A 22,035-nucleotide genomic window follows, 5' to 3' on the forward strand; every position below is an offset into this window, starting at 1 on the left:
TCGATCAAATAAGCAATGAACTGTTATATTGACCAAATTCGACACTCTCATTACCCCCCCATACAAAAACTCCTCAATTGGTATTGTCTTATTTTCGCGTGAACATATGTTGTTGTTAGTTCTATCTGGGATAATTGGGACGTCCGTACTCTAACGTTAACCGTAACCATTACGTAACCTTTACCATTATCTTAACCATTTTGAACGTCAAGTTAAATGGGGCCACGACAGAGTTGGGACGTCCCGATGATCCCAATAGCATGGACCCAGGCGGAGTCAAACATCAACTTCCGTGTTCATAGTCTGTCAGAAACAACAACAAAAAACGTTAAAAAGTCGGTAACTCGAAAACTTCTGACTTGCTTACTTGTTGTGGAAAAAAGATTCCAGTTTCCCACTAAGGATATATGAGAATCAACCAATAAGAAGCTTTACGCAAATAACTTACGTTCATTTTTAACACATTTTAACTTGGAGGGCCCGAGTTTTCGAGATGACATGAACGGGATACTTCGTGACGTCATTGGGTTCCCCACCCCCACTTTACAGTCGTGCTTGATTGCGCATGCCTGTTTTGAGACTGCTGAAGTGAGCAGGCTCCGACGCACACAGGGAAGACTAAACCCCTCATCAACCTGGGACATTTCATGTACGTACAACTGTAAAGGAAATGTACTGTTATTATATCATGTGTTTTTATATAATCAATTTCTCGACATACGCTTGTAATTTGGTATGTTTCATTGACATGCCATATACAATCTTATTTCGATTTCACACTGTAGGCCTACTAGATGTCTGTCATTCATCATCAGATTGCTGGAGATGTCAAGTGGTGGTGGTGTTGGCAGGCACTGGCAGGCACTGGCAACCCGATAGATGTTTATTGGCTGAGTAACATGGGCTATCCCTCTGAAGTGCGTGTTTAAAAAGAAATGGAGCACTAAATATACGAGTAAACCACCATACTGTAGCCTAACCTAATGGGTGTTGTTTACAGTATTCGATCTATTTCCTGAAAAGAGATCTAGTCTCCTTGCTTTCATGTTAACGTTACTGAAGTAATGGTTGAATTCAGAATGAAAATATAAGTTGTTTTTATGTTTTTTTTCCCCCCCAGGCTACTAGGCCTACTTGACTGTTCTTACGATCAAGCATGTTGTTCTGGAAGCTTACCTCGTACACACATATTGGCAATAACAAAAATGTAGCCTTACTGATGGGAAAGTAGCTACTGCATTTTGCCCAAAACATATACATCGTTTCGATGCAGTGTCACTCTAACTAGCTCTATCTTTGATAAAAGTATCATTGCTGTATCAGGTTGGAAATGTGTTGTTTTTATTTTACTCATGTATAATAACTTTATTTATAGAGAGCACATTTCATACACCAGTTAAAAGTACTAGTAGGAGCAGGCTGGTGTTAGTGATGAAGCTTACTCATAATAGGCTACTCATTGGTTTTGTTTGGCGTTGGGGCTGTCTTTGGTTTTATCTGGAACTGCACATGGAAGAGAACTTCCTGTTAATATTTATATGGTCATTTACACAGTGACCGTTGTCTCTTCTGGCTCCTGCTTTGCTGTTGTGTCCAAGTGGTCTTAACAGCTTATCTTCGGTTGTCGCCATGGTAGCTCTATTTAAGTGACCTTGTTTGATCAAGGTCATGAAGGGGAGGAGGGTTTGACTTATTTGGGAAAACTCGTTAATAATATAGGGATGTTGGTCTCCAGCAGGACATGTTTGTTGGGTATCATACTTGATTGATTCTTGGACAAAAAATGGGAGCTTGGAAGACTGACATGTTTTCTCTGCTTCAGATTCAAGTTGTTGTGAGATGATGCACCAGGGAAACAAACAGCCATGTGAAAAGAACAATGAGCTATGTGAAATGCCTACTTTGCAAAGAAAACCGAATTTTGCCTACCAAATTGGAGTGAGTAATGCATGTCCTCTAAGTCATTTATTTTAGACTGCCTTTTTCTCTCTGAACTAGCTGTGTCCATGTCATGTTAGGTCAGATAATATATACAGCATCCAGCCATAGCACTAGCAGCAAGGCATAACGAAACAAGATTCCAAACCTCCCTTATCAGTCATCAGCCTCTTCTCTCTCACATTCCCTTCAGTGTGAAATGTTTAGTTATGCACTCAGTCAGTCTTATCTATGTTGCTAGTCCACTCCCATGGAAGAGAGGGGCAGCCTACATGGACATTCAAGTGTCCAAATGCCTGTGATTAGATATGACTGAACCAGTTCACCCTCCTCTCAAAGTCCGGCTTGAGTCAGGACAGTCAGGCGTCTGGACTGGACAACAGCCCTCCTACACTGGGGTAAGGAACATTTAGATTTTATAGCTAAGAGATTATAGGGAGGACACTCCAAGCAAGCAAGACTTCAGTTCCTGGCCTGCAGGCCATGAGATGTAATTTTAGAATGCCAGTGAGGACTGAAGGAAGAAAATCAGAAAATGATATCATCCACACTGAATTGACAAGATGTTTCCTCTACTCAGTCTATCACATAGAGTATGTTGCTTGGATGATGGCTGTGGAGAGACTAGCCTACTGAATAATATTTCCTAGGGTGAACATGGGAACATTAGTATAACATGGCTTTTATGTGTCATGCCCTCACATGAATGTTTGCAAGGGCATATTTTACATGATAACAAGACCTCATAATAGAACAATGCCACAATTTATGTAATGACCACTGTAGATTGTTGGAAACTAGATATTAGTTGACGATGGAAGAGATACACCTAGATATTGATTTTGGTAATAAAAATGAAGATGAGATGTGTTTGTCTGCAATATAAAACTAGGTACCAGATCCTGTCTACAGTATATGTACGTAAGTTCAGTTTATCATTTCATTACAGCCTGGATCGTACACATGGATCAATGCAATGCAGTATCTTTCTACAACCCCCCCCCCCTTCACATCTCTCAAGTCATAAATCCAGTAGACCTACTTACTCAAGCTTTTCAGTATCCCATCATTGTGATGAAAAGCCCCCCATCCCCGTCCTCTATGCTCAATCCCCTGAGGGAGAGTGTGTGGGTGGTTGGGCAGGACTGGGGGCCTGTTCTCTTGCTCGGGAAGCAGAAATACTGCAGCCTGTGCACTCACCGCTGAGATTTCCTGAGCTCAACTGAAGGTCTCCCCCTCACTCGGAGGGCAGCTAGGGGGGGCTCAGTGCATAGGCCAATGGCTTATCTGGAAGGTGATTCTGCCGTGCCGTTAGTACTGCAGTGGGAACCACAACAACAGAGAAACCTGCTTTCTCTCACTCAGCTCAGCTCACCTCGGTCCTTGTGATAAAGCTGTGAGAGAAAAAAAGAGTTGTGAGATTTCACTCTTGACATTTTGAGAACAAGTCAGGTAAGGCCTATTTTAGCTAACATCAAATGCACCAAAATGTCAAGAGTGAAATCTCACAACTCTTTTTCTTTCTCACAGCTTTATCACAAGGACCGAGGTATGTTCAGGTTTCAGAGTGAGCTATAGTTCATTAATTTGACATGAACAATTGGAAAGGGGTTGTGTGTGTTTTGTGTGAAAAATGGGCAACATGAATGGCCATATTTCTTTATTTTCTTACTTTTATAAAACATTACGGCGTGTTTTGTGCGTGTGTGTTCACTAATGCTGGGTTACAGTCCAACTGTCTCAATCCTGTATTGTATAAGAGTCCTCCTTATCTCAATAATATCCCCAGTCTTGCAGTCAGACGACATCAGCCAGGGGGTTAGACTTGCAGAGCTGCCAGATCCAGGATCAGACCAGATATCAGCCAGGGGGTTAGACTTGCAGAGCTGCCAGATCCAGGATCAGACCAGATATCAGCCAGGGGGTTAGACTTGCAGAGCTGCCAGATCCAGGATCAGACCAGACATCAGCCTGGGGGTTAGACTGGCAGAGCTGCCAGATCCAGGATCAGGGCAAAAAGCAGGCAAAACTCTGTTCCCCTGACAGAGAAGCAAAATGGCTTAACTTAAGAAGAAATAGCCTCCAACACTCTATTCAGCAAATTGGATGTTGTCTATCACAGTGCCATCCGTTTTGTCACTAAAGCTCCATATACTACCAACCACTGCGACCTGTATGCTCTCGTTGGCTGGCCCTCGCTACATATCCGTCGCAAACCCACTGGCTCCAGGTCATCTATAAGTCTTTGCTAGGTAAAGCCCTGCCTTATCTCTGCTCACTGGTCACCATAGCAACACCCACCCACGTGCGCTCCAGCAGGTATATTTCACTGGTCATCCCCAAAGCCAACACCTCCTTTGGCCGCCTTTCCTTCCAGTTCTCTTCTGCCAATGACTGGAACGAATTGCAGAAGTCACTGAAGCTGGAGCCTTATATCTCCCTCACTAACTATAAGCATCAGCTGTCAGAGCAGCTTACTGATCACTGCACCTGTACGCAGCTCATCTGTAAATATCCCACCCAACTACCTCATCCCCATATTGTTATTTTTTTGCTATTTTGCACCCCAGTATCTCTACTTGCACATCATCATCTGCACATCGATCACTCCAGTCTTAATGCTAAATTGTAATTATTTCGCCACAATGGCCTATTTATTGCTTTACCTCCCTAATCTTACTACATTTGCACACACTGTATAGTGATTTTCTATTGTGTTATTGACTGTAACTCTGTGTTGTTTTTGTCGCACTGCTTTGCTTTATCTTGGCCAGGTCGCAGTTGTAAATGACAACTGGCCTACCTGGTTAAAGAAAGGTGAAATAAAAAACAATTATAAAAAATGGGCAGAGGGCAACATTTTGATACAGAGCTGTATAAGAGGACAGCTTCAATACTGATGGAAAACACAATATCCGTCCATATCCAGACAGTCATATCAACAGCATTACTGTACATCATTATATGTTCTTATTTGGTTTAAAGTTGGCCTATGAGTGTTGTAAGTAACAATTCCCTCTCTCCTTTCTTCACAGCGTGCACTGGGTCTGTGGGCATTGAGTCCATTCTGCTACAGCGCCCCTCGTGGATGAGAGTGTCTGAAGAGCCTTTTCCTGTCTACTTCAGCTCTGCCATCTCTGTTCCCTCAACAATGGAGGGGGTAGCTGTGGAAAACCTCATAGACTTTGATATCCCTTCATGTTCAGACGATACAGCCCCCTCATTTTCAAGTCCTCCTAGTGGGGCGCTGCTCCACACAGATATTTTCTCCTCTGAGCTGCTGTTCCCAGAGCCTGCCTCCATTGTTCCCCTGGAGCCACGGTTGCCTGATCCCCTGGCCCCCATGCCCAGCTCCCACCACCTTTGTGGGGGAGAGGACGGGGACAGTGATGCCACAGAGTCGGCAGACAGTGAGAATGACATGGACCCACACTCTCAGCAGTGGAACTCACGGCGCTCATCCTCCTCGTCCAATCACAGTGCAGAGCTTGGGGTAGAGGCCGTGGAGAATCAGGAGTTCATGAAGGCTTACGTGGAGAAGGTGTTTCATGGAAAGTAAGAACACCCTGGATTCTCTGAATGTTGGGTGGTGTGGGTCTGTCCCTGAGGGCCTGTACAGTATGTGTAGCTAGAATGAATTGTTTTACAGTGGTACTTAAACATGGGTAGGGTCTTTTATGAGGATACAATACTGAACAAAAATATAAACGCAACATGTAAAGTGTAGGACCCATGTTTCATGAGCAGAAATAAAAGATCCCAGAAATTTTCCAGACGCACAAAAAGCTTATTTCTATTAACTGTTGTGCACAAATTTGTTTACATCCCTGTTAGTGAGCATTTCATCTTTGCCAAGATAATCCATCCACCTGACAGGTGTGGAATATCAAGCAGCTGATTAAACAGCATGGTCATTCATTACACAGGTGCACCTTGTGCTGGGGACAATAAAAGGCCACTCTAAAATGTGCAGTTTTGTCACACAACACAATGCCACAGATGTCTCAAGTGTTGAGGGAGTGTGAAATGTGCATGCTGACTGCAGGAATGTCCACCAGAGCTGTTGCCAGATAATTTAATGTTCATTTCTCTACCATAAGCCGCCTCCAACATCGTTTTAGAGAATTTTGCAGTATGTCGAACCAGCCTCACAACCTCAGACCACTTGTGTGGCGTTGTGTGGGCGAGCGGTTTGCTGAAGTCAACATTGTGAACAGAGTGCCCAATGGTGGGGTTATGGTATGGGCAGGCATAAGCTACGGACAATGAACACAATTGCATTTTATCAATGGCAATTTCAATATGTCACTCTTTGAGGATGTTATGGATGCTCTGGATCGACGTGTGCGACAGCATGTTCCAGTTCCCGCCAATATGCAGCAACTTTGCACAGCCATTGAAGAGGAGTGGGACAACATTCCAAAGGCCACAATCAACAGCCTGATTAACATTTGTGAAAGAGATGTCACGCTGCATGAGGTGAAATGTGGTCACACCAGATACTGACTGGTTTTCTGATCCACGCCCCTACCTTTTTAAAGAAGGTACACAAGATGACCAAAAGTATGTTGACACCTGCTTGTCAAACATCTAATTCCAAAATCATGGGCATTAATATGGAGTTGGTTTTCCCTTTGCTACTATAACAGCCTCCACTCTTCTAGGAAGGCTTTCCACTAGATGTTGGAACACTGCTGCAGGGATTTGCTTCCATTCATTCACAAGCATTAGTGAGGTCGGGCACTGATGTTGGGCGATTAGGCCTGGCTCGCAGTTGGCGTTCCAATTCATCCCAAAGTTGTTCGATGGGGTAGAGGTCAGAGCTCTGTGCAGGCCAGTCAAGTTCTTCCACACCTATCTCGACAAACCATTTCCGTATGGACCTCTCTTTGTGCACGGGGGCATTGTCATGCTGAAACAGGAAAGGGCCTTCCCCAAACTGTTGCTACAAAGTTGGAAGCACAGAATCATCTAGAATGTCATTGTATGCTGTAGCGAAAAGATTTCCCTTCACTGGAACTAAGGTGCCTAGCCCGAATCATGAAAAACAGCCTTAGACTATTATTCCTCCTCCACCAAACTTTACAGTTGGCACAATGCATCCGCCAAACGCAGATTTGTCCGTCGGACTGCCAGATGGTGAAGCGTGATGCATCACTCCAGAGAACGCGTTTCCACTACTCCAGAGTACAATGGTGGCAATCTTTACACCACTCCAGCCAGCGCTTGGCATTGTGATCTTAGACTTGTGTGTGGCTGCTCGGCCATGGAAACCCATTTCATTATGCTCCCGACGAACAGTTCTTGTGTTGACGTTGCTTTCATAGGCATTTTAGAACTCGGGAATGAGTGTTGCAAACGAGGACAGAACATTTTAACACGCTTCAGCACTCAGCAGTCCTGTTGTCTGAGCTTGTGTGCCCTACCACTTCGCGGCTGAGCCATTGTTGCTCCTAGATGTTTCCCCGTCACAATAACAACACTTAAAGTTCGAGCAGGGCAGAAATTTGATGAACTGACTATTTGGAAAAAGTGGCATCCTATGACGGTGTCACGTAGAAAGTTAATGAGGTTTTCAGTAAGGCCATTCTACTGCCAATGTTTGGCTTTCCACATTTTGTTACCTTACAGTCTTATTCTAAAATTGATTTAAAGAAATGTTCACCCTCATCAATCTACACACAATACCTCATAATGACAAATGGAAAACAAGTTACATTTTTTTTGTTGCAACTGTATTAAAATAAAAAACAGATCCCTTATTTACATAAGTGTTCAAACCCTTTGCTATCAGACTCAATGTATTTTTTAAATTTTATTTAACTAGGCAAGTCAGTTAACAGCAAAATCATATTTACAATGAAGGCCTACCCCGGCCAAACACTCCCCTAACTGGGACGACACTTGGCCAATTGTGTGCCGCCCTATGGGACTCTCGATCACGGCTGGTTGTGATACAGCCCGGGATCGATCCCGGGTCAGGAGAGACTCCTCTAGCACTGCGATGCAGTGAGATGCAACATCCTCACTGAGCTAAAGGATAGAGCTGCCGCTTTCAAGGAGAGGGACTCTAACCCGGAAGCTTATAAGAAATCCCGCTATGCCCTCCGACCAACCATCAAACAGGCAAAGCGTCAATACAGGACAAAGATTGAATCGTACTACACAGGTTCCGCCAATCGTCGGATGTGGCAGGGCTTGCAAACTATTACAGACTACAAAGGGAAGCACAGCCGCGGGCTGCCCAGTGACACAAGCCTACCAGACAACTAAATTACTTCTATGCTCGCTTCGAGGCAAGTAACACTGAAGCATGCATGAGAGCATCAGCTGTTCCGGACGACTGTGTGATCAAGCTCTCCGTAGGCAATGTAAGACCTTTAAACAGGTCAACATTCACAAGGCCGCAGGGCCAGACGGATTACCAGGATGTGTACTCCGAGAATGCGCTGACCAACTGGCAAGTGTCTTCACTGACATTTTCAACCTCTCGCTGTCCGAGTCTGTAATACATGTTTCAAGCAGACCACCATAGTCCCTGTGCCCAAGAACACTAAGGTAACTTGCCTAAATGACAACCGATCCGTAGCACTCACGTCTGTAGCCATGAAGTGCTTTGAAAGGCTGGTCATGGCTCACATCAACAGCATTATCCCAGAAACCCTAGACCCATTCCATTCCAACAGATGATGCAATCTCTATTGCACTCCACACTGCCCTTTCCCACGTGGACAAAAGGAACACCTATGTGAGAATGCTGTTCATTGACTACAGCACAGCATTCAACACCATAGTGCTCTCAAAGCTCATCACTAAGCTAAAGACCCTGGGACTCAACACCTCCCTCTGCAACTGGATCCTGGGCTTCCTGACGGGCTGCCCCAGGTGGTAAGGGTAGGTAATAGCACATCCGCCACGCTGATCCTCAACACGGGGGCCCCTCAGGGGTGCGTGCTCAGTCCCCTCCTGTACTCCCTGTTCACTCATGACTGCATGGCCAGGCACGACTCCAACACCATCAAGTTTGCCGATGACACAACAGTGGTAGGCCTGATCAACCACAACTATGAGACAGCCTATAGGGAGGTCAGAGACCTGGCCATGTGGTGCCAGGACAACAACCTCTCCCTCCCTCAAAGACAAAGATGATGATTGTGGACTACAGGAAAAGGAGGACCCGAACAGGTCCCCATTCTCATCGACGGTGCTACAGTGGAGCAGGTTGAGAGCTTCAAGTTCCTTGGTGTCCTCATCACCAACAAACAATCATGGTCCAAACACACTAAGACAGTCGTGAAGAGGGCACGACAACACCTATTCCCCCTCAGGAGACTGAAGATTTAGCATGGTTCCTCAGATTCTCAAAAGGTTCTACAGCTGCACCATCAAGAGCATCCTGACTGGTTTCATCACTGCCCGGTATGGCAACTGCTCGGCCTCCGACCGCAAGGCACTACAGAGGGTAGTGCGTACGGCCCAGTACATCACTGGGGCCAAGCTTCCTGCCATCCAGGACCTCTATACCAGGTGTCAGAGGAAGGCCCTAAACATTTTCAAAGACTCCAGCCACCCTAGTCATAGACTGTTCTCTCTGCTACCGCACGGCAAGCGGTACCGGAGCTCCAAGTCTAGTTCCAAAAGGCTTCTTAACAGCTTCTACCCCCCAAGCCATAAGACTCATGAACAGCTAATCAAAGGGCTACCCAGACCACTCTTTTATGCTGCTGCTACTCTGTTTATTATCTATACATAGTCACTTTAACTCTACGTACATGTACATTTTACCTCGATTACCTCGACTAACCGGTGCCCCCGCACATTGACCCTGTACCGGTCTCTACACCTGTTGTATTCGGTGCATGTGACAAATAAAATTTGATTTGATTTAGTCCGCTGCGCTACTCAGGATCCCTGCCTGCCCCACTCAAGATCCTTCAGCTCAGGTGCATTCTGTTTCCATTAATTATCCTTGAGATGTTTCTACAACTTGATTGGAGTCCACCTGTGGTAAATTCAATTGATAGGACATGATTTGGAAAAGCACACACCTGTCTATATAAGGTCTCACAGTTGACAGTGCATGTCAGGGTAGATGTTCGTTGGCGGAAACTGAGGTCAATGTTTGAAACTGCTCGTGAGTCGAGTGAATCTAATAGTACAGAAAGTGAGAATGAGTGGGTTACAGTGGCGAAGAAAAAGGAAAACAAAAGAAGTAAAGCTATGTTGGAAAATAGGAAACTACTAGACTCGTTTTTGAATCAGGGTTTTGGATGAATGCTACTTAGGAAATCCTTTTAATGTCTCCTAGGAAAATCTGGAATGTGTTGGAACAAAGTTTGGAGTCAGTGAGAGTCACAAGAAGTGGTCTTCTTTTAGATTTTTGTTGGTGTGTCTGCAGAGCAGAACTAGCGTGTGTTAAGACTCAAAAAGATATCAGAGTGGAATGTTTCCTGCATGGATTTTCGTAGCAGGGCACCTATCAAGGGGGTTATTTCTGGGGTGGCGCAAGAAATAAAGGCAGAGAGACCTGAAAATAGCTGTGCAGCAACGCTCCGCATCCAACCTGACAGCTTGAGAGGATCTGCAGAGAAGAATGGGAGGAACTCCCCAAATACATGTGTGCCAAGCTTATAGCGTCATACCCAAGAAGACTCAAGACTGCCAAAGGTGCTTCAACAAAGTACTGAGTAAAGGGTCTGAATACTTATGTAAATGTGAGATTTCAGTTTAAAAAAATTCTAAACCTGTTTTTGCTTTGTCATTATGGGGTATTGTGTGTAGATTGATGAGGATTTAAAAAGAAAAAAAGCAATTTTAGAATTAGGCTGTAACGTAACAAAATGTGGAAAAAGGCAAGGGGCCAAAGTACTTTCAAATGCACTGTATAGTGTATCTTTGACAAACATATGCCTATCTCTATTACCAGTCATGTGAAATCCATAGATTAGGGACTCATGAAAATATTTCAATTGACTGATTTCCTTATATGAACTGTAAATCAGTAAAGTCTTTGAAATTGTTGCATGTTGCATTTTATTTTTGTTCAGTTACTGTGAGTCTGTTTTAAGGTGGGTCTGTATAAACCTCTTTTCTCTCAGGGAGGACTTTGACCAGGAGGAGAAGGCTCGCTTTGGGGAGCTGTGCAGTGGAGAAAATGGCAAGGGCAGGGAGTGGTTTGCCAGATATGTCAGTGCACAGGTAAGTTCCAGTATGTAAGCACAGAGATATGCATGTCTCTGCACATAGACACAGTAATAGCACAGTTATCAGCACAGCTTCGCTGTTGGTGCTACATATTTTAAGTTTTATGGTAACTAAACACACATGGCTTTATTTGCAGCGCTGCAACTCCAAGTGTGTGAGTGAAGCAACATTCTACAGGCTGGTGCAGTCTTTTGCAGTTGTTCTTTTTGAGTAAGTCTGACTCCCTCTTTCACTTCAACTGTTTCATGTTTTGTTAAGTGCTTATTTTTTCCCTGTTTAATTTATTTTTGTTGGAGACTTTGAGCTCTACACCTGCTACATTGTATTGATGGGTTTTACACAATGGCTTCATTCCCTGAAGAGTTTGTAAAGACAAAACAACTTCCAGGCTCGGCTCTCCATCTCAGAAGGAGAACAATATGTGAACACATTTGTGTGTGTGGTCAAGTACGTGTGGGTGTTGCGTGTAAAGCTCTTTGTCTAGACCTAGTCACACATGAGGGAATGGGTGTATTTCATTGTACAATATTATTTGCACAATCATATCCCCATTACATAAGTGTGTGTGTGTGTGTTGCAGGTGCTATCAGATGGATGACTACAGTCCAGCTAAAAACCTCATGACCATGTGTTTCACTTACTACCACACTGGTGAGATGTGTACCTGCTTAGAACCACAAATGAGAGACTTATTCTCCCCTCTCTTCATGGCCTCCTCCCAGTTTCCCAACATTAATGGGGAGGGGTCAACGGTCAGGGTTGTACCCTTTTGTGGTTGCAGCATAACCACCGAGTCAGTTTAAGCTGACTGTTCTTACTATTGATGTGTGCATCTCTGCATGTGTGGGGAATTAGAATTTGTGCTATTACAATGCTATTATAATGCTATTACTTTGCTATTACTATGCTATTAATTTGCTATTAGGCTCTACGCAGTACCTATTCATAATCAATAGGAAACATGATTAGGGCATGGTGGTGTATAGTAAAAGGATTTTCCCCTGCACCTCAGGTAAGTTCCAGCCATCCCCCACTGAGCTGCTGCAGCAGCCGCCTGTAGCCATGGACTCCTACCTGAATAAGGCCAACTCCTGGCTGTCTGGCAAGAAGGACGCAGCCGAGCGGCTCCTGAAGAACTCCTCTGCTGCCAAAACGGACGTCAAAGGCTTCTTTGGAGGCTTGGAGAGCAAGCTGAGGGCGTCCGCTCGAAAGAATGAGTGAGATGTATTCCTGTTAATAACCAATCAATAATGTTTCTTCTAAGCACGGTTTTAGTCAGTTTATTTACTGACTTTTCCTCCCAACTATTTTCTACCCAGGGAGGCAGAGAGTCCAGTCGAGGTAAAGCCCAAATCACCAGGTACGTCAATCTCATCTCTTGTTGATTGTAGGGTACACACCCATCAAAAGTTTAAGATACAAGCAAGTCAGTTCCTGTATTAGTCAGATTTATAACTCCATGTTCTTATAACCAACCTGCCAACTGGAAAAATGATACCTCTCTTGCCTCAAAGTATGGGTTGCCTTTATCAGTTGCTCTCTCTGCCTGTCCTCTATAGTGTCCTCTGTGCCTCCAGAGAAGAAGAAAGTGGAGAACGAGAAGGTGTACCTGTACACACACCTGAAACAGCAACCCATCTGGTATGAGATGGATGTTCATTTATGTTTATAGATGATTTAAAATCCACACAATAACAATGAGGTAGTGAATTATTGTCCTACCTGGTTGGTGTTATAGATGTGTTGTGTTGTCTCTGGTGACAGGCATACGTTAAGGTTTTGGAATGCAGCGTTCTTTGATGCGGTCCACTGTGAGAGGAAGAAGAGGTCACCTACCACCAGGTGAGAGACTGATGTACCAGCAGGGGAGATGAAAGATGATACGGCTGTTATATCACTAAACTGGGATGTTACTATAAAGCTCCTCTTACAGCCTGTGTAGTGTGAACAGAGGATAAAATGGGAGTGTGTAATAGAGTGCAATAGATGGATAGATTGAATGAAACATATGCGTGAATGTGGGGTGTATTTTCAAGAGGTGGGAGGTTTGTCTCTTTGTTTGTGAGCACTTGTCTTGTCTGTGTGTATTTATGAGGGGTAAAGGAATGTGGTATGAGTTTCAACACAAATGAGGAATTCAAGGAAGTCTCACTGTATACCTACCTGTCTGTAGTTCACTCAAACTGCTGTTGAGCTCCTGACTGTTGCCACCAGTTTCTTCTCCGAGCTCTTGTTCTCAACCTTTGCATGTGTCTTTAACCCTTTGTCTCCTTGTGCCTTGCTGCCGGGCAGGGGGACGGATGAGGAAGAGAAAGACAAGAGGTCTGTCCTATCTGTCTGCTCCTCCTAACACTGGTAGACAGAGAGATAGGGAGGGAAAGCGAGGAACAAGGGAAAGAGGGAAAAGAGAGAGGACGAATAAAGGGATGAACCGAGAAAGGAACAGATGGATGCTCAACATTGTGACTTAGAGTGAGAGACAATCTAGAAAGAGCCGTAGGCTTAATTTGCACTGTTCAGGATGTGCTTCACTGAGCACAAGTAGAACAGGGTAAGGGAAGATCCTCGTACTGTAGTTCAATAATAGGCTCAGTATTGGAGCAGTAGGATAGTTGCTGTCATATTGACTTGTCCACTGATATCTGCATGAACCTCTCCTCTCACTCACTGTATCCACTGTGTCTGTCATAGCTCAAAGCCGTCTATTTTAGACAACTAATTACAAGTGTGTTTCTCTTGTTAATACACATTTATGTTGATTGCATACGATTTTCCTAATTTTGATCATGGTGCGGGCATTACTTGTCATAAGTGCCACAAGGTTTACTGCGTGCTTGTCGAGCATCAGAAAGGCATGCTTTTACTTATGCACTTCTTGTTTGTCTGGTTGTTGTTATTTCCGTTTGTTTGGGTTTATTTCATGGATGAATACATTTGTCTCGAGCATGAAGCAGGGTTTTAAAAGAGCTGTTAGTTTCATGATGGTGAGGTATTTTAGGTATTCTGTTTTCACAGATGATTGCATGCTGACATGTTCACTCTTATCTGCAGCATGAGGGGTTTCTCTTTAGTACGGCATGTTGCATGTGACATCATTTTTTTCTCTCGACCAAGTCTGTAGCGCTTTAGAATAACTCCATGTAATAAAGCATTTACAATGGATTAGTAATTAGTTTAATCATTACTCTCACATTTGTACATGTTAGTAACCTAGTTAATTACATTCCAGCAGTACCTGATGCTCCTTAAGGTCTCAAAATGGCCCCTAGAACAAAAGTATGTGGACACCTGCTCGTCAAACATCTCATTCCAAAATCATAGGCATTAATATGGAGTTGGTCCCGACTTTCCACTAGATGTTGGAACATTGCTGTAGGGATTTGCTTCCATTCAACCACAAGAGCATTAGTGAGGTTGGGTGCTGATGTTTTGCGATTAGGCCTGGCTCTCAGTCGACATTCCAAATCATCACAAAGGTGTTCGATGGGGTTGAGGTCAGGGCTCCACACCGATCTCGAAAAAACATTTCTGTATGGACCTTGCTTTGTGCACGGGGGCATTGTCAAGCTGAAACATGAAAGGGCCTTCCCCAAATTGTTGCCACAAAGTTGGAAGCACAGAATCGTCTAGAATGTAATTGTATGCTGTAGCATTATTTACCTTCACTGGAACTAAGGGGCCTAGCCCGAACCATGAAAAACAGCCCCAGACCATTATTCATCCTCCACCAAACTTTACAGTTTGCACTATGCATTGGGGTAGGTAGCATTCTCCTGGCATCCGCCAAACCCAGATTCTTCCGTTGGACTGCCAGATGGTGAAGTGTGATTCATCACTCCAGAGAGCACGTTTCCACTGCTCCAGAGTCCAATGGCGGCAAGCTTACACCATGCCAGCCGATGCTTGGCGTTGCGCATGGTGATCTTAGGCTTATGTGTGGCTGCTAGGCCATGGAAACCTATTTCATGAAGCTCCAGACGAACAGTTCTGGTGCTGACATTGCTTTCAGAGGCAGTTTGGAACTCTGTAGTGAGTGTTGCAACCGAGGACAGACCATTTTTTACACGCTACGTGCTTCAGCACTTGGTGGTTCCGTTCTGTGAGCTTGTGTGGCCTACCACTTGCTGGCTTTGACATTTTCTCTCCTAGACATTTCCACTTCAAAATAACAGCACTTACAGTTGACCGGGGCAGCTCTAGCAGGGTAGAAATTTGACGAACTCACTTGTTGGAAAGGTGGCATCCTATGACGGTGCCATGTAGAAAGTCGCTGAGCTCTTCAGTATGGGCCATTCTACTGCCAATATTTGTCTATGGAGATTGCATGGCTGTGTGCTCGATTTTATACACCTGTCAGCAATGGGTGTGTCTGAAATAGCTGCATCCACTCATTTGAAGGGGTGTCCACATACACTACATGGCAAAAGTATCTATGGTTTAACAATAAGCACACAATACAGAGGGTGTTTAAGAAAATATAATGAAAATGTTATTCCAAAACAGTCACACTGTTGTAATAATGTGATGTGTAACTTCGGATACACTATGCTGAGTAAAATAATGTTTTCAGTCTGAAAATGCTATAAGCGTTTCTTGGCAGTGACTTTTCTACCAAAAGTATGGATTGCAGTCACCCCTTAGAGCAGTCTAATTAGGCAATAAGGCCAGAGGGGGTGTGGTATATGGCCAATATACCACAGCTAAGGGCTGTTCTTAGGCGCAACGCGGAGTGCCTGGATACAGCCCTTAGCCCTGATATACTGGAAATAGACCACAAACCCCCACGGTGCCTTATTGCTATTATAAACTGGTTACCAATGTAATTAGAGCAGTAAAAATATTTTCTCATACCCGTGGTATATGGTCTTATATACCACGGCTTTCAGCCAATCAGCATTCAGGGCTCGAACCACCCAGTTTAGAATCTCGGTTCACCTAGAACTAAAATCCTGTGTAATTTGGTCAGCTGCGTGATAAAATTCTGGGTCCATACATGTTAGAAATTGGGAGTTGTGGTTTGCAAAAGGAAACTGTCTGCCCCCACCCCCTTGCTGTTAATTTCACCACAATGTGAAGCTGTCAAAGTTAAAGCACCGTCTTCGCCAAATCCTGGTACGTCCAAATAATCAGTGATGAAAACCCAAACACCAGGACTACTGCAGCTCGTTATCCTACGCATTCCATCTCTTCACTACAGATTATTTGGTTAACATGCAGAATCTGTCCACAAGAGATTAAGAGCCGTCCATAGACTGCTTACGAGCTAAGGAAACAAATATTGGAATACATTATTTTGCTGCACTATCCCAATATCTTTAAAAATATCACATCAGAGTCTAAGCCGGGTGAAGGATATTACTAAGCTATATGGAATTGTTTTAAGGTCATACCGAGGATCATTTAGCTATTTGATTTTGAATTTCAAAAAAATATATTAGTGAGACCTACTGCTGGAATGTCTACCAATGGCATGTCCATCTTTTGGTGAGAAATTCCACTGGTCACTCGAAACATGTATAAAACTATAAATAGCCCACACTGCAGATGAGGCCATGCCAAAATACTTAACTAATGATTAATAAATGGTTTATAAGGACCTATAGTAAACCTTATTAATGGAGCAATGATTAATAAATGATGAATAAATGATTTACTAACCCATTATAAATGCTTTATTATGTGGAGTTATTACAAAGTGCTACTGTTAAGTCTTATTCCACTGCACGCTGAATGCTGTCTTACTGAGCCACAATGAGCATGACAATTGTTATGACAAACACATCAAAGTAGAACGGTGTGTTGTAGCACTTAATAGCTATGTTCTTCTCCATGGGTATTGTCATGAATTACTGTAGCAGCCCATCAAATGCTAAGCATTCAGTTTATTGTATTATTTCTTTCAGAAATCCTCCTGTGCCTTCTATGTGTGTGTGTGTGAGTGGATGGGTGTGTGATGTTGATCAGGTCAAGTTATCAATCCTGTTCACAGGGTTGGTTAACTCTGGAGACTCATTTGTTGTCTTCAGAGTTAGGTAAATCAGCCTTTAGTTTTTCTTCTCCATATGTTTGGAATAATCTCCCAAAAGCATTACACACAGCCTTAGTGTCCCTGGGGCAGTTTAGAGAGTGGACAGAGGAATTTTAGAATGAAGAATGTGTTTGTTTTAGTTGATTGTGTTTTGTGTATATTTATCTGTTAAATTTGTGTCGTGCTGTATTTTACTTGTTTTATATTGTATTACATTTTTTGGTTCTATTAAATTGTATATGCAGGGCTCCCTTGAAAAAGAGACACTGGTCTCAATGGTGACTCCCTGCTAAAATAAAAAAAAGGTCCTCTGTTTTCTTAGTTGTACATATGACTACATATGTATGACTACACTGGTTATAAAGCTTCCCAAAGCTTTTGGACAGACATGTTTCTCTGTTCCCCAATCAGAGAGAGAACCGCAATCTAACACGCAATATCCAGCATGCCATCGCTTTAGTTTGACGTGTTTGCCTTTGAAAAAGTGTTCATTTTTTGCTATTTTCATTTCATTCAAATGATGTTTGTTGTTTTGGTGTGGGTAGAAGGTCAGAGGTAAACTTGGAGACCTTGACCCCTAACTTCTCTCTGCTCTTATCTTTCTCCAGAGAGAAGTGGTGTCATATGACCCAGGAAGAGAAAGATGACAGCTCTAAAGTCGACGAGAATATTGCCTTTGGCCAACTGGGGTGAGTGAGGTGACATACTCATGCCTATGGACAAAAAAACAACTTCTAAGTAACATTCCATCTGAGGAGGAGAGGAATCGGCATGGTTCGTATACTGTATCTCATGGTCAATTAACTCTTAGTGTCTGCTTTCAGGACATTCACTCACAACATGCTGGCTTTTGGGCTCAGTAAGAAACTCTGCAATGACTTCCTGAAGAAGCAAGCAGTCATTGGGAACCTAAATGAAGGTACCCCTACATGAACCAACCTTCCTCACATCAATAAGATCTTTTCATATAATTTACTTTGTTTCACCTGTTTAAACTGTTCAAACTGTTTTAAACGTATAAAAAAAATATTAGTAGGGGCTTCCTGAGTGGCGCAGCAGTCTAAGGCACTGCATCGCAGTGCTAGAGACGTTACTACAGACCCGGGTTCATTCTCGGGCTGTGCCAACGGGAGTCCCATAGGAGGCGCATAATTGGCCCAGCGTCGTCCGGGTTAGGGGAGGGTTTGGCCGGTGGGCTTTACTTGGCTCATCGCGCCCTAGTGACTCCTTGTGGGGGGGCCGGGCGCCTGCAGGCTGACCCCGGTTGCCAGTTGAACGGTGTTTCCTCCGACACATTGGTGCGGCTGGCTTCCGGGTGAAGCTGGTGGGTTTTAAGGAGCGCCTGTTAGGCGGGTCATGCCTCCACCTTTGCCTCTCCCGAGCCCGTTGGGGAGACAGGCTTTCTGAGACTAATGTATTTATAACTGGAAAAACGTGCTTAGTGGTTTTGATTGAAAAGAGCTCTCCGTTTCTCTCTCTTACAGAGCAGTACAAGCTGTTGAGCGACCACATTGAGCAGATGGCCACGGAGTGAGTGACAAAGAATGGTACTTCAACTTCAATGACTACTTAGTACACTATCAATAGTAATTAGCTGAAGCTAATCTGCTCCTCACTCTCCAATGTTGTGAAGGCTCACCAATAACTGTATTCCATCAATATCCAGTACAGTAAACTCCAATCACCTATTTCAGTAAAGCCTCCATAACCTGCAACAATAAATAACACAAAACCTTTTATCACAGTGATAGTAAACATGAAGCTGCATAGTCAATATTCCAGTTTCACCAATCAACATACTGTAACCTACCCTCTCCTGGGCACTGTCAACAAGGTCATTCACCCTATCACTATTACATTATTGTTTACTGTCACTAATGAGTACCTTCCTCAGGTCCTTATTTTACTGTATAGTTGGACAATTTCAGCCATATCAGCATCCATTAACCCATTTTACATAATCACCTCCGTGTAACCGGCCCAGGCTCTCTATAGCCTTTTTCTCTAGTCTTCCATGTCCCCTGACTACAGTATACATACAGTATATGCATTTTAGATATACTGTAACCTGCTCCTTGCACATATCCTACAATTAGTATTATTTATATTGTTTGCAATAGTGACCTTTTATGATTTCCTCTCTGCCCAATGTCGAAGTGCCTTGAATGTACCCGTGGGGAACTTTCCTTTCTGTTTCAATGGTAATCAATGCAGGTCTCAATTGTAACAATCTGTAAAACCACTTGATACAATATCCTCCTGTTCATGATTCTACCATCTATATACTGTGTCAGCATATTTCCAATAAGGTTGAATTCTCATGCTCAGTGTCCTCTGTGTTTAGTGATTGTCATGGTGTTAGATCATGGCTAGTGAAAGTGCAGTGTGTAGTGGTGAGAGGCTGCAGCATGGCTTCCAGCAGCAGTCCCATACCTTCTGTTTTATTCCTAGAGTAGCCTTGACCTGAGGTGTTTGTGCTATATGCATGGCATGCATCATTGCCCTTATAAGTGAGAAACAAGCATTGTGCAAGTTGGGCATCGTGCAGCAAGGGTGTCAATGTCTTGTTTACATTATTTAAGACCACCAGAGGGAAGGAAGCCTGGTGACTTGTTCAGCGCACTTAATTTATCAATGGAGTTAAGTGTAAAAACTACTGTGTGGATCCAGCTTTTGAGGGAGACATAAGCAAAATATATAATTCTTGACATTTCAGAGCTTTGTGAATAGAAATTAGGATTATTGTACATTTTTCTCAATGCTGGATTGAAGTACTAGCAATTTTTTTTGTCTTTTTTTATCAATTGATTTTGTATTTATATTGTATTTTTTTCACTCATGTTTTATTATGTTCAAAGACTTGTTTATCACTGGTTTTGTGTCATATCTGTTGGTGAAGGACTATGTAACTGATTATGGTCATTGTGTTTTGATGTCTGTCTCAGTGGCAACTAAAGCTTTCCACTTATTAAGACCCTGAAGTGCCGTCATAATTCCTCCCTTAGGAGTGGTCCATTCAAGTGCTAGACCAAATTATATGTGTAAAATGTTTAGTATAAACTATTGGGTAACTCCTCCAGAGTGTTAGTTACGATGTGTAGTTGCATGTTATGCCTTGTAGTTGAAGTTCTATGCCTTGTCTTGGAGACGTCTGTCTTGTCTTGCTCTCGCTCGCTCTCTTTTCTTGTGGGCTGTTTAGCAGAGGACCAGCTTCTTGCCACAAAGTGTCACTTGTGTTCTGCTCTGTCTCTGTTTCCCTTGGATTGCAATGCTGCTCCCTGCTTCATGCCTGGATCTGACCTTCTGTTCAGCAATCAGACATATTGTGCATCTGCATGTGATGTCCTCTATTGCCATACTGCTGAATGACTTGCCTCTTTGTTTTGTGGATGTGTGCAGTTTTAGTTTAGCACCAAGCCCTCCTGTGTGTTTGTATTGCTGTGTGCACTCTGGCCTTTCAGTATTGTTGAAATGCAGACCAGCCCTCTAATACTTGGAATGCTTCACCTGCTTTTCATGTTGCATGTCAAATGCACGGATGGTCCATCACTGGTGTTTAAGACATCTCTCACGAAAAGTGTTGTAACGTTGTTTGTCTAGGCAGTGGTGGTCTGATTTGACCAGTTGTAACTAGCACCTGATACCTAGTCATGGACAAGCCTTGTGTCTTTGGAGGTGGAACAAACTTTGGCATAGGAGAATATAGCCTACCCTTCTTTTTAATGAGCGGGGCAAGAGTCTCTTACAGGTAGCTGTTATTAACAATGTCCTCCCACTTCTGTTGTGCAATGGTGGCTGAATTTGCATGGATGTGTAATTATGATGGAACAAGTAGCTGATGCTGTAATAAATATATTTTTTCATGTGGATGCTTTTGGAGTCGTGTCTGTGTGAGCGTGCGCGAGAGAGGGTATGAGAGAGGATGTTTGAATTAGAGGTGTTTGGGAAGGAGAGCTCAGTGTGAATGTGTAGATTAGATAGAGAAGTCTCTGCACTCCAGTGTGTGAGACTGAGTCAACGTGAGCAGGGTACAGAGTGGGATCATGTAGCACAATGTGGGAGGGTTTTAGACCCTGGCCCAAACTGCCAAATGACTGCCATTCCTGCTGCTGCATGTAAATAAACAGTCATCACCCTGGCTGCTCAATGATTGGACACAATATAATGAGCAGTGAAAGCTCAGTCAGTGGTGTCACACAATGAGGGTCTCTCTCAATTCAAGTGCTTTATTGGCATGGGAAACATATGTTTACATTGCCAAAGCAAGTGAAATAGATAAATAACAGTAAACATTACTCACAAAAGTTCCAAAAGAATAAAGACATTTCAAATGTCATATGTGCAAATAGTTAAAGTACAAATGGGAAAATAAATATAAATGCTATTTACAATGGTGTTTGTTCTTCACTGGTTGCCCTTTTCTTGTGGCAACAGGTCACAAATCTTGCTGCTGTGATTGCACACTGTGGTATTTCACCCAATAGATATGGGAGTTTATCAAAATGTGATTTGTTTTTGAATTCATTGTGGGTCTTGGTAATCTGAGGAAAATATGTGTCTCTAATATGGTCATACATTTGGCAGGAGGTTAGGAAGTGCAGCTCAGTTTCCACCTGATTTTGTCCGCAGTGTCTGCCTTCTCAATAGGAAGGCTATGCTCACTGAGTCTGTAAAAAGTCAAAGATTTCCTTAATTTTGGGTCAGTCACTGTGGTCAGGTATTCTGCCACTGTGTACTCTCTGTTTAGTGCCAAATAGCATTCTAGTTTTCTCAGTTTTGTTTGTAAATTCTTTCCAATATGTCAAGTAATTATCTTTTTGTTTTCTTATGATTTGGTTGTGTCTAATTGTGTTGCTGTCCTGGGG

At 43.3% G+C, this 22,035-nt stretch overlaps 1 protein-coding gene across 4 annotated transcripts; it reads left to right on the forward strand.

Moving 5' to 3' along the window:
• Positions 1 to 112: 112 nt before the first annotated feature.
• kiaa0513 (KIAA0513 ortholog) lies at positions 113 to 21,037 on the forward strand. Of its 4 annotated transcripts, XM_014148967.2 has the most exons (15): positions 114 to 649; positions 1,823 to 1,938; positions 2,180 to 2,336; positions 4,974 to 5,493; positions 11,037 to 11,136; positions 11,279 to 11,352; positions 11,723 to 11,793; positions 12,155 to 12,359; positions 12,462 to 12,502; positions 12,702 to 12,783; positions 12,907 to 12,984; positions 13,435 to 13,464; positions 17,779 to 17,859; positions 17,995 to 18,089; positions 18,655 to 21,037. In XM_014148967.2, exons 4-15 carry the CDS (start codon positions 5,027 to 5,029, stop codon positions 18,702 to 18,704), a joined length of 1,374 nt encoding a protein of 457 aa, XP_014004442.2. In that variant the 5' UTR covers positions 114 to 649; positions 1,823 to 1,938; positions 2,180 to 2,336; positions 4,974 to 5,026; the 3' UTR covers positions 18,705 to 21,037. The 4 variants fall into 4 exon arrangements, with proteins under 4 accessions (XP_014004441.2, XP_014004442.2, XP_014004440.2 ...); XM_014148965.2 differs by lacking the exon at positions 2,180 to 2,336 and having other exon boundaries at positions 115 to 649; XM_014148966.2 differs by lacking the exons at positions 1,823 to 1,938; positions 2,180 to 2,336 and having other exon boundaries at positions 113 to 649.
• Positions 21,038 to 22,035: the final 998 nt, after the last annotated feature.

This window comes from Salmo salar, chromosome ssa16, assembly GCF_905237065.1.
Source record: "Salmo salar chromosome ssa16, Ssal_v3.1, whole genome shotgun sequence".
Lineage (NCBI taxonomy): Eukaryota > Metazoa > Chordata > Actinopteri > Salmoniformes > Salmonidae > Salmo > Salmo salar.